This window comes from Danio rerio, chromosome 4, assembly GCF_052040795.2.
Source record: "Danio rerio strain M-AB ecotype USA chromosome 4, GRCz13ab, whole genome shotgun sequence".
Lineage (NCBI taxonomy): Eukaryota > Metazoa > Chordata > Actinopteri > Cypriniformes > Danionidae > Danio > Danio rerio.
The window spans coordinates 80415185-80430533 of NC_141024.2; the positions used below are offsets into that span (position 1 = coordinate 80415185).

Below are 15349 nucleotides of genomic sequence, written 5' to 3' on the forward strand. Positions count from 1 at the left end.
GAAGTTACAGGATCTGGAATGTGATTGGATAAGGGTGATGTATTGGGAAAATAAGTTGACTTTAGCCATCTTCATTTGATTTGTTGCTTTTGTTTTATAGGACTATTGATGGAAGCTTATTTTTAGTTTGGCTGCTGCATGTTGTAGATAATATTGACACACTTATGTTGAGGTATTTTGATTTGAAAGACATTTCAATTTATTTTTTCCCAAGCCTGGTTATAAAGTAATGCAAGAGTCGTGTGTTGTTTTTGTAGAAGCTTCTCAGAGTTGCTTGGCTGAAGTCTTTGTGTAAAGATGCAAATGACCATTGAAGACTCAAGCCGCACTGATGTCTCAATACACACAACTACATTCACTTATATAATAGTCATGTAAGTCTTATATTATTATACAGTGATATATTATCATTTGTTGAAAGAAACAATTTCTGAACTTCACATTGAGGTTTTATTTGTCAAGTTTAGTCAATATATTGACATGAGCTAACTATTAGCATTTTTTTGTCATTTATTTATCACTGAACTTGTTCTTTATGTGAGTTAGAGTCCTTTATTTCTCTTAAAGCACATGCAGCTCTTTACTGGTTTCTGTAAGACAGTCAACACACTCTTAACATGTCAATTATTTCTTTCCAAAAGTGTCTTTACATTTTAAATTTTTTTACTTCACAATCAAAATGTAACTTGTTTCTGTGCCAATTTTGTTTTCTTTCCTTCGTCTTTTAGTTGAACAGAACATGTGTGAGCAGCTCAGCTCTCTCGAAAGCCTCTTATTCACCTGGTATGTAACAAAGATGTTTTTCCCTCTGATTATCACTTGTGTTTGTGCATACAAATATGCATAGACATTTACAAGAGAATATAAAAGATACTCTTTGACAAAACCTTTTCCTTTTAACACAGTAAAGCTATCACATACTGTCCATTTTTGCTACTTTTGTCCTTTGTAGATAATTGTTTGTACATTAATCACAAATGGATGAGACACACTGTAACTTCAAACTCATTTGTGTTAATTCCAGGTGCTGTGAAATGTTATGTTGTAACGTCATTATGTGACCATAGCAGGACCAAAACAGAACGTCCTCCTAAAGTCCTATTCGAAACGTTATTATATGACTAAAGGAGGACCATGTGGAAACGTTCTGTAAATGTTAGAAAGGTTCTCTTTGTAACGTTATTAAATGACCATAGAATGGCCAAAACAGAACATCCTCCTTAAGTCATACTGGTAACGTTATTTTAAGACTAAAAGAGAACGTTTTAAGAACATCCCTAATGTTCTGTAAAGGTTCTGGATTTTTATTACCTTTAAGGAACTTTCAGGGAACGTTGCGCAAGGTCGCTCGAACGTCACCTCCTACCTGGGAATATCATCACGAGTAGCAGTGCTATCAGTTTTTGTATTTCTATTTGTTGTGATGGCCTGTTGTTATTGCAATAAAAATAAATAAATAAAAAAAGCAGTGCAATGTGGCTGTATATCAGCAGTGGTGGAATGCGTGTGTTATAGTGTGCACTAGGCACTCGAGAGCGATTGTCCCTCTACCTGTTGTTTTAATCCCCTGAGAACTTTGGTCATCTTCAGAACGCAAATGAAGACACTTTAGATGAAATCAGAGAGCTCCTTCATCTGTCATACACCGCAAGAGTCCCGAGATGCTCAAAGTCCAGAAAAGGAACCAAAAACATTGACTTTGACTGTGACTTTAGTGGTTCAATTGTAATCGAGTTCCAAGAACATTTTGAGTGCCAGAAAATGTTGAAAAAAGCAACCATGCCCAAAGTAGGCGCTGTTGAACCATATAGTGGCTGCTTTTTGACCCTGTAGCCTATTCTCTTCATTTCCATTCAGCAGAAGAAACTCACACAGGTTTGGAACAAGTAGAAGATGAGTAAATGTCAGAATTGTAATTTTTATGTGAACTACCCCTTTAATGCTTCTGTAAATTAAATATTTTACTGAAGAAACTGCTAAAGAATGGCAGGAAATGTGGAACAGATTAGAAGAAACGACAATTCATATGAAACAATAAGAAACCCTATATAGGCCTATGAAGTTGTAAAAATAGAAAAGAAAATAAGGGGTCATAATTATGAGGATGAGATTTGGACTCGGATATTAATAGGAAGTAATGTGTAGTAGACATGCAAGTCATCATGAACTGGATTAAAAAAAAGTTTCTCAAAATTGTCTTAAAATGTTTAGATTAAAATTTTTTGATCAACTTTAAATACTGAAGTGTGTGTTTGTGTGTGTGAGAGAGATCTAATCTATTTTTAAATCTTTTTTTATTAATCTTTTTATTTTTATTAATTTATTTTTAATTTCATTAATCTATTTTTATTTTATTTATTTCTGTGTTTTCTCTGTATTATATTTTATATCCATATTTTTTTGCACTACTGCCCTTTTTTCACTGTCTTGTTTGTACACAGCGACGCTGCACTGCTTTGGCAATATGAATGTACAGTTATTTGTCATGCCAAAAAAGCACCTAAAATGTGTAATGTGTGTGTGAGAGAGAGAGAGAGAGAGAGAGAGAGAGAGAGAGAGAGAGAGAGAGAGAGAGAGAGAGAGAGAGAGACTCTCTGGGGACCCACATTTAAATTAAACTATGAATCTTGGGAAAAAACTCCAGTTGAAATCTTTCATCTGGAGTTTTGCAAAAACATCCTCGGAGTTTACAGAAGCACACCCAGCCTTGGTTGCAGAGCAGAACTAGGCAGGTTCCCTCTGCTCTCAGAAATCCAGAAGAGAGCAGGGAAGTTCTGGCTCCATCTGTCAGACTACAGCCCAGAGAGCTACCATCAGCAAGCCCTCATATATAGAAATGCACATCCGGCCAGCGACCCCATGCACTATCTGGTGGAAAAACACCAACTAAATTCACAAACCCTGTCCCAACATATAAAGACTAAAGAAATAGAAAAGATTACCCAGGAGGAATATAAAGTCAATTGGCAAAATAAAATACAACAAATAAAAAAGTTAGCATGCTTCAACCAGATTAAACCTGGTTATGAACTGGCCCCGTATCTGACCAACATTAAGAGCCCCAGTCAGAGAAAGCTGCTGAACCGGTACCGTCTGAGTGGACACAGTCTGAGTGTGGAGACGGGCCGACACAAGCGCAGCTGGAGGAGCCCAGAGCTCAGACTGTCCACACTGCCCTGCTGAAGTTGTGGAGGATGAGCTGCATTTCCTCACTCACTGCAGCAAATATCAGAGCATCAGAGAAGCTTACTTCACACAAATGTCTCTGATTCTACCACAATTCCAGCAAGCCACAAATACGGTGAAACTCCATTATATTTTGGGAGAAAATGAAAAGTGTCTCCACCTAGCAGCACAGTACGTGTCCTCATGCCACCATATGAGAGAAAAAGGCTGAACCCCCTTATCCCTTATTAAAGCTCTCTGTCCTTACCATTTATTATTATATACTTTTGTTAATCTTTTTTTTATTAACTTGTTTATTGTGACAACATATATGTATAATATAACGATATGTATATGTGTTTGTTTATTATTACTTATATTTCTTTTATCTATATGAATGTTCTGTATTTTGTTATTGCTTTGGCAACATTGTGATTTGTTTTACAGTCATGCCAATAAAGCTCTTTGAATTTGAGATAGAGAGAGAGAAAGAGAGAGCAGAAATAGTATAAAGTAAAAAACATGGGAGAAATGTATCAATAAGTCATGACTGGAACAGTAATTGGCAAAAAAGCGAAACAAAATAAAGACTTTTATTTTGTCGTGACGTGTGACGTCATCAGGCGGCGCCGCTTTAGCGCTGCGATTCAACTGGAGAAAGGTTTGTGTTTTTAAATGTTTACGGATATAGCCTGTTATATATTTACGAGGCAAACACACAGAAATGTCATATACATAGCCCGATTTAATTAAAGTTCCAGAATTTTTTTTAATCCGATGCTAAGTTATGTACCTGCTTTTGACAATAATATTTAAACCCTTTATACAACGTAGTAATATTTTATTATCAGTAGCCGAGGGCTATTGTTTGAAACCGAAAAGAGTTTAATAGGTGTTTTAAAGCAGGGTTTCTCAAACTTTTCTGATAAGAGGTAAAGTTGGTTTTATATTCACACATTTGTTCATTTAGAAGTCTATATATTGTTTACCATGTTACTTTGAATATTCGATTGGAATTAGCATGCAAACATGACTTGAAAACAGCATTAACACTGTTTATTTGACTGTGAACAATGTTGTATTTTGATAGTCATTTGCTGCTAATATGATTTTACTGTTTAGAGTTTGCAAATAATACTTTTATGAAATTATATTATTAAGGGGAAAGTCTGAATGTGTGAATATAAAACGAACTTTACTTCTATGAATATTCGATTGGAATTAGCATGCAAACATGACTTGAAAACAGCATTAACACTGTTTATTTGACTGTGAACAATGTTGTATTTTGATAGTCATTTGCTGCTATTATCATTTCGCTATTTAGAGTTTGCAGATAATACTTTAATGAAATTATATTATTAAGGGGAAAGTCCGAATGTGCGAATATAAAACCAACTTTACCTCTATTTTAAAAGAAATGTTTTACCTGATTTCTTTTTGATAATTAAAAGAAACTGTTTAAGCAAGTGTTGAAGAGAAGTTATTTTGTTTCTGTTCATTGTTTAATTTATTTTAAACAGGACAAAGTGTCTAAACACAGAGAAAAACTCCTGCTGAAGTGACTGATCTCCACACTGTTATAAAGATGGCGTTTATTAAAGAGGAGAGTGAAAATGTGAACATTGAAGAAACATTCACAGTCAAACAGGAAGATCTGCAGGAACAAACAGGTTGGTTTTCATTCTTAAAGACCAACTCAGTCATTTGATCCTCATTCAGATTTATTTTAATAATAAGAATACTAAATTAAATCCATCTTGCAGCGCTGAGTGTGCTGCCTAGAGGTAAAGTTGGTTTTATATTCACACATTCGTTCATTTAGAAGTCTCTATATTGTTTACCATGTTACTTTGAATATTTGATTGGAATTAGCATGCAAGTGTGGCTTGAAAACAACATTAACACTGTTTATTTGACTGTGAGCAATGTTGTACTTTGATAGTCATTTGCTGCTAATATGATTTCGCTATTAAGAGTTTGCAAATAACACTTTTATGAAATTATATTATTAAGGGGGAAGTCTGAATCTGCTAATATAAAACCAATTTTACCTCTATGTGTGCTGCCTAGTTCTCCTAAATGCACATAAGCACTCATTAAAAGACAGAATGAGTTTCTTTCATCACTTGTTCTCATGTCTTTTGTCATTATTTTATGTATTATTAGTCTCCCATTTTCTCTACCTTCTTAAGTTTATTGCTTTTCTTGTTCTTTTGCTGTTTGTGAAGCATCCTTGGTGCTTTATAAAATAAATAAAAACAATAAATTAATAAAAGGTTTAACTAAGCTGATGATATTTGACCTACAGTATTCTCATAACAGACTTAACATTTTAGGCCTTAAAAAGTCTTAAATTTACTGAAATATTGTGCTGTATTGTGTCATTTTTTCTTTATTTTCCTTTGTTCATGTTTTTCTACCCAATCTGGACAAAACCAATTCAATCACCAACAATTCAACTTAATAAAACTTTCAACTTTTTATTCAAAAAGGTCTTTTTAACTCTATTTATCATAATGGTTTAATTATTTTCCTCACAATAACATTTGTTTAAACATGCTCCATGTATTTACTGCTGTGGATATCAACCTGGACAGATTGTTGTGCATAGATTTAGTTTGTTATAGTTTTTAAAACTTTAAAAACATTTGTTCATTTTTTTATTTTTAAAAATAAATTTTATATTAATGGGGCAAATAAAAATCTTTTCTATCTGGGCCATTTGAAAAGTTCTTTAGCCTTTAGCCCTTTATGAGTCTAAAATTTCATTCATAATGGTCTTAAAAATATCATAAAGTCTTAAATTTAACTTTGTAAAACCTGCAGAAACCCTGGTTTACAGTATGTCAAAAAATGTTGATGCCCCCAATATTTAGCATCCTGAATGAAATGGACACTAAAATAATTAATTGTTATAAAATATTTTACAGTCGCAGAATATTGACCATATTCTTCATGTACCAGCAGGCGGCGCCATTGGAATCTTTTTGCTTGAGACTTTTTTAAAGAATACATTTTTAGATCCTAAATATCAGTGTTATGCTGCTGAGGCATGGGGCAATAACTATATTCAAGGTTTACCGCAGTTTGGAAAAGTCAAGGTTTTAAAGTCGCCAACATTTCCTGCTGCACCGTTCCTACAGTATATGTAAGGTTTTTTAATGTTTTGTTTTTTAGGACAACAGTATCTCCTGCAGTAAAGACCAAAGAGGCTGTTTTAAATCGTAAAGAAATCTGTGATTCATTTCAATTATTTAGCCTGACATGTTTACTGCTCAAAAATATTTTAAAAGTGTCTCAGAAGAAAATATATTTTAGGATATCATACTGTCAGAATCTTATACTGGCCCATGCCTAATGCTGCTTGATGTTGCAAAGTCATATTTTCTCATTTTATTATTTTTATTTGTATGTATAGTCATGAACACACCTGTTTGCAGAGCAAGTAGTTTGACTGTTTTCGGAAGTTTATTATTTCTGGTCAAAATAATACCATAATCCACATCGTAAAAAAAAAAAAAAAAAGAATAATAATTATAATTAAAAAGCAAATCAAAAAGAGTATAGGCTACATTAATATTTGCAAAGGAAAAGAGTTGTTTGAGTATATTTAAAGTTCTGGTTGCTTTTTATCTTAAACGTCCTTTAAGGGTTCTTTCTGACTATTTTCGTGTATGTAATTACCTAATTAAGTTAAAAGATTTAACATAAAATAGTTCTATTTTTTTATATTGTCTATTTATATAAACTAATATTTTGTATAACAAATTTTCATTATTTAACAGATTTAATACCTCTATTAATCAAATTCTTTCTATTTCATCAGCTTTGAAATAACCAGATTCCTGATACATATATTTGTGAATTTTATTTTGTAAGTTTCCTTGCGTGCTATACCAGCATGCAGAGAGTTTTTGTGTGTGTGTGTGTGTGTGTGTGTGTGTGTGTGTGTTTGTGTGTGTGTGTGTGTGTTAATTTGGGTGTTTATCCAAGGATCAAGTTTATGTAAGGATCGAGTTTATATGTCTGTGCATGTGTATGTGGGTGTATGCATGCAGTAGATTTATATATGTGCAAGTGTCATACTTGTTTTGAACATAGTATATGTTTATATGCGAGAAATTTATATGTGTATAGTCATGTGTAGACATGCGAAACCCTACACTGCGCCTCAGCCTTCTGTGTTTGGTGTCGGGAAGGTGGATGGTGAGGCCACAGGTTGACTTTAACTTTTATGAACCTATTTGATGTGTTTACGATGCTAGTCGGCATCGCTCTCCCGCACAGTTTGCAGAGCGCCGAAATAAAAAGTTTATCGGAACTTAAAAAGCCGAACAACGTCCACATCAACTACTTTGTCTGCATTCTTACTTGTGGAAGCTTGTTCCTCTATATCTGTATTCAGGTCGCTCATTTTATAGCTTTCTGTGACAGAGCAGCTTAACCAACTTCTGAGCGCTGTCATCACGCAAGTGACATCACGCTCATTCTGAGCACGTAAAGTCATTTAGTGACAAATGATACAAGGTAGAAAATCATATATATATATATATATATATATATATATATATATATATATATATATATATATATATATATATATATATATATATGTATTAGGGATGTAACGGTATCAGAATTTCATGGTACGGTAATACCTCGGTATGAATGTCACGGTACAGTATTTATTGAATCATTTACAGGAAAAAACAAAACTTATGAAAATATTCCAAAAAAGTGCCAAAAGTGTCAATGACATACAAATTAGTCATCTATCTGTAAGCTTTGAAACAGGAACTTCAATTTTAATAACAAAAAAATATTAAACCATGTAAAAAAATAAAGTTTCAACTTAGTATTGTTGAAAACTCATCATATTCAACATTTAATCACTCACTTACTTAGATAGAGATGGGTTTAAAGGAAAATTATCATATAAATATAATCTGGTAAAAGCTGGTATCTCTGGGTATTTACAATGTCCCCTGCAACAGAAAAAAAAAAACTCTCATTTGGGACTGACGTTTCTGGGACAAGAGAGATATGACTTGGCCCAGGTTGACAGCAGTGGGTAACGCTGTGCATTGTCTTTCCCCCACTTGAGAGGACAAGATATGAGTGAGATAGAGGTCTCATGTCTGTATCAATCTGAACAGTGTGCTGTGTTTCTGCAGTCCCCATGACTGATTATTATCGTATTGGGGGACGTATTCCCCAACTTGCAGGCACGTGCACACACAGGACTCAACCTGTGCAGTGCACATGCCCTTTTTAGTCTTGGATAGAAAGTTCCCTTCCAAAATGATCAAAAGTGCCCCCGCGACGCGACACACCCTCCGTCCCCGCTTTACAGTACGCGCGCGACAACACAGCTGATAAGAACTCGCGCGACAACACCACTATTCAGTACGCGCGTGGCGACAACACCCGCTTTAGGGTTTTCCAGCTCTTTTTGATCCCCGCTTCTAGCAGCACACTCCATTTCCGCATTACTGGATCTGTAGCGACAACAGACCGCAAGGGATGATGGCCAAGCCTGGGCTGATGGGAATTGTAGTTTCCGGTACCTCCCGTTCGCTTCATTCGCCTGAGCAAATTTTCTCAGAAGACCTATAGTTTTAACGAGTCATGCGACTACGGTAATATCGAAAAAAAATTAATTTGCGGTATGACGGTATTTACAATACCGTTACATCCCTTATATATATATATATATATATATATATATATATATATATATATATATAGATAGATAGATAGATAGATGGATATGATAAAAAAATATGTAAAACATATACTCAAATGTATCGGAAATTGGTTTAAAAATCATATCACCATTATTGAAAAAAAAATCTATCGTGATATATTGATATTATATTATTGTCCAGCCCTATGTTAGATATAGAGAATAAGATTAATTAAATATCACTTTTAGAGATTAGATCCAGCGTAACTCGTAACATCAAAATGGAAAAAACATTTATAAATAAACCCACTTCTCATTTACTAGTCTGTTATGAGTCATATCATACCTCTTGAGCCTCCGATCTCCTCCTGATTTGCAGTTTCTGTTTGTTTTTTGAAAATGTAATTGTCTTCAAATCTGAAAATATAATTTATTTTATAGTGTGAGTTGTTATTCGATGTGATACGAAGCTGCAAGCATGTTCTTTTGGACAGAATTTTTAACTAAGGTGTAATGTTGTCCAGATACTGGAATTTCTGAATTCATTACCTTGCTATATATTGATGTTCAATAGGCTACTATTTTTGATGTAACAACAATTGTATCAAAAATGGTACAAAAAAATTATTTCTTAAGAAGAAAATTTTTTCTTTTTTTTTTCAGTTTTCCTCAAAATAGGCTGATGTGGGCATTGTGGCACTTTAAATGCATGTAATGCCTGTTTCATTTACACTTGAGCAGAAATTCCATATATGCCAAAATCCCTAATATGGATGAAGGCATCCAGCTATTGCTGTTGAATGAAAATAAGATCTGAATAAATATTAAAAGGCTTTAACTGATCATTTACACGACTGCGCCCATAAATGGTTTATATGTGTACTTCAAGCCATCTTAGGTATATTTATAAGAAAGTCGATTTATAATTTAATGCTAACTGACGTAGCATGTTACAGTAGAATATAGCTATAAAATAATATGCTAGATGCATGAACTCACTGTAATTTAACTATTACAGAAACGGATGAGAGATTTGTTTTTTATTTCAAAGCATTTTACTAGATTATGTCAAAATAAGATGTCCCAAAATATCAGTCCGTTTGCTAAAACACAGAAAGTTTTGACCAAATTAATCCACAAAATCAACCCAGAATGGATGAAAATGACCCAACAGCACACAAGGGGAAAGGTGCATATTTCAGCCTTTATGCAGATGCTGTACAGGTATGTCTCATGTTTGCGAGACAAATATTCAGCTGTTTGTTCAACTGTTACCTCAGAACTTTTTTTTTCCCGATGCGTTTACCAGTCAGGCACAGAATGAATAAGTATTCCCTGTCTGCTTTACAAATTTTAGAAAAACGTTTTGTTGTAATTCTGAATATATACGAATAAAAATAGGCTTTTTACAGCTTTCAAATCTGTGTCTTATCAATATGACTAAAATGACTTTTATGAGAAACTTAAATGTGACTTAAATGTGCTTAAACGTGTGCTTAAATGTGCACACGTTAATGGACTGAACAAAATATGATCTGATTTATTTTACATTTAATGTGCATCAAAATTACAGTGTGTAGCCAATGTTTCCAGTGTCTTTTCACCTTTACGCTTTTGATGAGAGTTTTAAGACTTAATGAAAACTAATGTTTTATTTATTTCAGACCTAATTGAAGAGAATAAGGGGAGGAAAGAGGAGGAACATCATGTCAAAATTGAGGAAAAAACTCATTTACAGACTGATGGTATTTTGAAAAGGAGAGACAAGAATCGTTTCACCTGCACTCAGTGTGGAAGGAATTTTGGAAGAAAAGGCGATCTTAAGATTCACATGAGGATCCACACTGGAGAGAAACCATTCACATGCACTCAGTGTGGGAAAAGTTTTAGCCAATCATCATCCCTTAATTACCACATGATGATCCACGCTGGAGAGAAACCATTCACATGCTCCCAGTGTGTGAAGAGTTTCAGTTGCTCATCTCACCTTAATAAACACACGATGATCCACACTGGAGAGAAACCATTCTCATGCACTCAGTGTGGGAAGAGTTTCAGACACTCATTATTTCTTAAACAACACATGATGATCCACACTGGAGAGAAACCATTCACATGCACTCAGTGTGGGAAGAGTTTCAGCCAATCATCATCCCTTAATCACCACATGATGATCCACACTGGAGAGAAACCATTCACATGCACTCAGTGTGGGAAGAGTTTCAGCCAATCATCATCCCTTAATCACCACATGAGGATCCACACTGGAGAGAAACCATTCACATGCACTCAGTGTGGGAAGAGTTTCAGCCAATCATCATCCCTTAATCACCACATGAGGATCCACACTGGAGAGAAACCATTCACATGCACTCAGTGTGGGAAGAGTTTCATACAATCATCACAACTTAACCGACACATGAGGATCCACACTGGAGAGAAACCATTCACATGCACTCACTGTGGGAAGAGTTTCAGCAAATCATCATCCCTTAATGAACACATGACTATCCACTCTGGAGAGAAACCATTCACATGCACTCAGTGTAGGAAGAGTTTCAGTTGCTCATCTCACCTTAATCACCACATGAGGATCCACACTGGAGAGAAACTATTCTCATGCACTCAGTGTGGGAAGAGTTTCAGACGCTCATCATCTCTTAAAGAACACATGAGGATCCACACTGGAGAGAAACCATTCACATGCATTCAGTGTGGAAATCGCTTCAGCCGATCATCAACCCTTAATCAACACATGATGATCCACACTGGAGAGAAACCATTCACTTGCACTCAGTGTGGGAAGAGTTTCAGCCAATCATCATCCCTTAATCAACACATGAGGATCCACACTGGAGAGAAATCATTTACATGCACTCAGTGTGGGAAGAGTTTCATACAATCATCACAACTTAACCGACACATGAGGATCCACACTGGAGAGAAACCATTTACTTGCACCTAAGCCACGGTTACACTGGACCTTTCTCCCCATAGACTTCCATTCATATGCACGCAAATCCGTCAGACTGTAAACGAAAGTTTGTGGGTCAAGTTTTGCAGTTCACTGCGTTGCAGAGTTCAAGCTTGGTGAACTCTGACCTGCGAAATCGCATTACTTGACTGTGTGAGACCAATCGAAGATCAAAACATGACCTCTCTGGACAATCGCTCACTTTTTTTAATGTCTAATCATCTTGTTTAATCCCGCCCCTTTTCGCAGCGCCATACAACAAAATGTTGCATGCTCAAACTCTAGTGTGACCGCAACTTCAGTGTGGGATGAGTTTCAGCAGCTCATCAGAAATTGACCTGTTAAGCTTTTGGGCTATTTTGGGTATTTCCGCCTTAATTTGGCCTTCCGATTTAAAAAAGCTTTCCATAACCACATGCATAGGAATAAATACAAAAGTTTGGTATAATTTTAAAAGAAATCCTTTGAAATTTCATAAAATACTGTTTTATATAAACTGAAGTTAGAAAATGTGGAACTCAGGCCTTGAGTGCTCCATCAAAATTCCATTTTTTTCCAGCAGGTGTCAGTAAACACAAGAAAAATACATTTCTCCCTATAATAATGCATGCAAGAGTTATTCTATTCCAACTGGAAGAAGGTAACATGTCAAAAAAAATAGTATTTCCCCCTACCTAAATTTAAAGTCTCACCACACCCACATAAAGTACAATAAATGCAATATCTTGATGTCATTTTAAAGAAAACCCTTTGAAATTACAACAAACACTGCTGTTAAATGCTAACTATTTTTATATATGTTTTCTGTCCTATGATGAACCACCTCAACACAAACAGCTTTGTTTTTTTTTTGTTTTAAAGCAAGTCTTAGTGCATAACTCAGGCCCTGTGTGTTCTATCAAACTGAGGACAGTTTTTGTTTGTTACCAGCATATGTCAGTAGTATGCAAGAATCATTTTAGTTTAACCGAAGGGTGGGAAAAAACAACACAAGTTTCCTACCTGTCAAAAGTGAAAAACAAGATATTACAAGGGTTATTATCACAAAAATCATAATTTTACTTTTTCATAACCACATCAAAATCATAACACTATATCAAAAAAGCAAATGGCACAGTAGTACTTTTTTCCATTTTATTTTTCAATGTCCAAACGGCCTTCACACATTAAATGTAAAATAAATAATGTACAAATATATATAAACTGCAATTATATATAAATAGATATTTTAGAAAAGTAATGTGCAAAGTCTAACAAAAGATTTTGAAAAATGACTAGTATAAAAAAAAGGGTCATTTTGTAAATACGTTATCGTATTTTTTTGAATGTTGGAAATTCATGACCCAAATTTGTTGCATTTGGCACTTACAAGACATAGCAGGGGATTACTCATTCACACAAGAACAGAAAAAGCTGAAAATGGACTAATATTGTTGCGAAGAACCTAAGGTAAAGGATGATGTAGCTTGTTTGTCTATCTGGAGCAGCGCACGGAGCAAATAGACATTAATTGCCCTTGTATGTTTGTAAAATAGGAGTTCATACCTTATGATTTATTCAAAGACAGTTGGACAAGTGATTGTAAATTGTTGTGGAAAAAATATTCTGGTCTGCTAAATATTCAACGCGTAGCTGTGCATTTATACTTCTGCGCGCTGTCTCTGTTGGTCTGCATTAACACTTCCGAAACGCTAGTTGGCAGTGAGGTATAAATGTTCCTCTGTGTTGAGTTTCTTCGCTGGTGCTTTTTTTTTCCTGAACACTTCCTGAATGTACAAGTGACTCAAACTCGCTCTTTTTTTAAGCAGAAACCGGCGGACGTGCAACAACTTTACTATGAGGTAAACACAAAACAAACTTTTTATCTGGAGCTTCCTCACGGGACTTCACACTTGTAAACAATCGCTCTATTGGGCCTGCAAGGCTCTCAGTCCCAATCAGACTCGTCAGCGCTACTAAGCCGACTAATCACAGAGCTTGCGCACGACGTGTAGTTAAATTTTTTGAGAGGTGCACGTCAGCAACATCGACGGCCACGGCGTAGGGCTATGCGTCAGCGCCGTAGCATAAGCATGGGCTTGACGCAGAAGTATAAATCAGCCTTTAGAGGGACTATATCAGAAGAAAGTCTCTTTCCTAACCCTCAACCGGAATGCAGCATAAGGTACCAACATATCAGTACAATCAACCTCACTAATGCAACAAAAAGTTGCCTTTCACAGTCTTTACCAAATGTCAACCTCCCTATGCTGCACTCCAGTGGAGAGGCGGAACCAAACATCCCCCCCCTTTATTTGATTAGAAAGGAGTAAAAGATACTGTCTCCTGGTCTTAAGATGATTGCTCCCACATTGCCAGAGGTACTACTAAGTACTGTCTGGTGTTGGAGCGAGCAGCAGGCTTTTAAGCCATCAGTAGAGCCTACTCTTACAGCATTCGCCAGCTTCAAGATGATCGTTGGTGTGACAAGTCTCTTTAACCCACCCACTCATCGGCCGAAAGCGGGAAGGACAGAGACTCATCTGCTCAATTGGGAACACCTGAGTTCCCCTCTATAAAAGCCAGCAGTGTCGGCTTCTGGAAAGCCGTGCTTTTGCTCCTGTTTGTTTTGTTTAGTTTCTTTTTAGCTTTGGTTAATCTTTGATTTTGGCTTACCTAAAGTGAGCACTTTATTATTCGTTAATGTTTAAATAAATACTTTTGGTACCAAACCATCTGGTGTATGTCGTCCCTTTGATTTTGTCATTGCCTTTGAGCCGGGTCGTGACAGTTGGTTCCATTAAGCACTCAGTTCAAGTCCTTTTTCCCTGTGAGTATGTGAACCCTGCAGCTTCGATAAATGTCCATTTTATACCCAGAAACATAACCAATATAGTATTAAAAGATAATATTGTAGATTATAGGATTAATATCCTTAATTTCAGGTCCTTCTGTTTGCACTTCTGTCTCGTAGCACAGATAATGACCTGCTTGAAACCCTCTTTTCATTCATGTCATTCTGATAAAAAAGAACGAGAGGAAAAAGAAAATAGAAAACAACATAAGATTACTTGCATAGTATAGGAATAATTTTTGGCATATATATGTAAGAGTCTAAGTGCCAAAATAAAAAAACAAAATATCCTCTAACTACCTGCCTACACTATTCATTATTCTAAAGGTCTGTCTACGCTTGAAAATCTCCCTTACTTTTCCACAAAACAGGAATAACATAAAAACAAGAATAACGGCACACTCAAAAACAAAAGAAAAAAAAGGTTTGATACTCATTCAAGCAGGTTTGGGGTAACGTTCTCATCAATGGACCAATCTGAGGATTTTGGAAGCATATTTTCATAGCCATAGTCACTGTTGTGGTGGGCTTGCACGGTTCCTTGTACTTGCACAGTAACCATGTGTGTGGCAGCAGCACTGTTAAAGTTAAGCAAAAACAAGTATGGTAACCTCCAAGTACTCTACAACTTTATCAACCATTGTCCCCAAGATCTAAATATGGAGGCAAACCAGTTACTCAAGTTTTT

General features: G+C 35.5%; 1 protein-coding gene across 5 annotated transcripts; it reads left to right on the forward strand.

Moving 5' to 3' along the window:
- The first annotated feature begins 3765 nt into the window (after positions 1 to 3765).
- LOC137491085 (uncharacterized) lies at positions 3766 to 14539 on the forward strand. Of its 5 annotated transcripts, XM_087248754.1 has the most exons (4): positions 3766 to 3826; positions 4689 to 4838; positions 10519 to 11568; positions 11652 to 12429. In XM_087248754.1, exons 2-4 carry the CDS (start codon positions 4754 to 4756, stop codon positions 11684 to 11686), a joined length of 1170 nt encoding a protein of 389 aa, XP_087104880.1. In that variant the 5' UTR covers positions 3766 to 3826; positions 4689 to 4753; the 3' UTR covers positions 11687 to 12429. The 5 variants fall into 5 exon arrangements, with proteins under 5 accessions (XP_087104880.1, XP_088507028.1, XP_087104879.1 ...); XM_088650902.1 differs by having other exon boundaries at positions 3766 to 4208; positions 4415 to 4838; positions 10519 to 14539; XM_087248753.1 differs by having other exon boundaries at positions 3766 to 4097; positions 10519 to 14539.
- Positions 14540 to 15349: the final 810 nt, after the last annotated feature.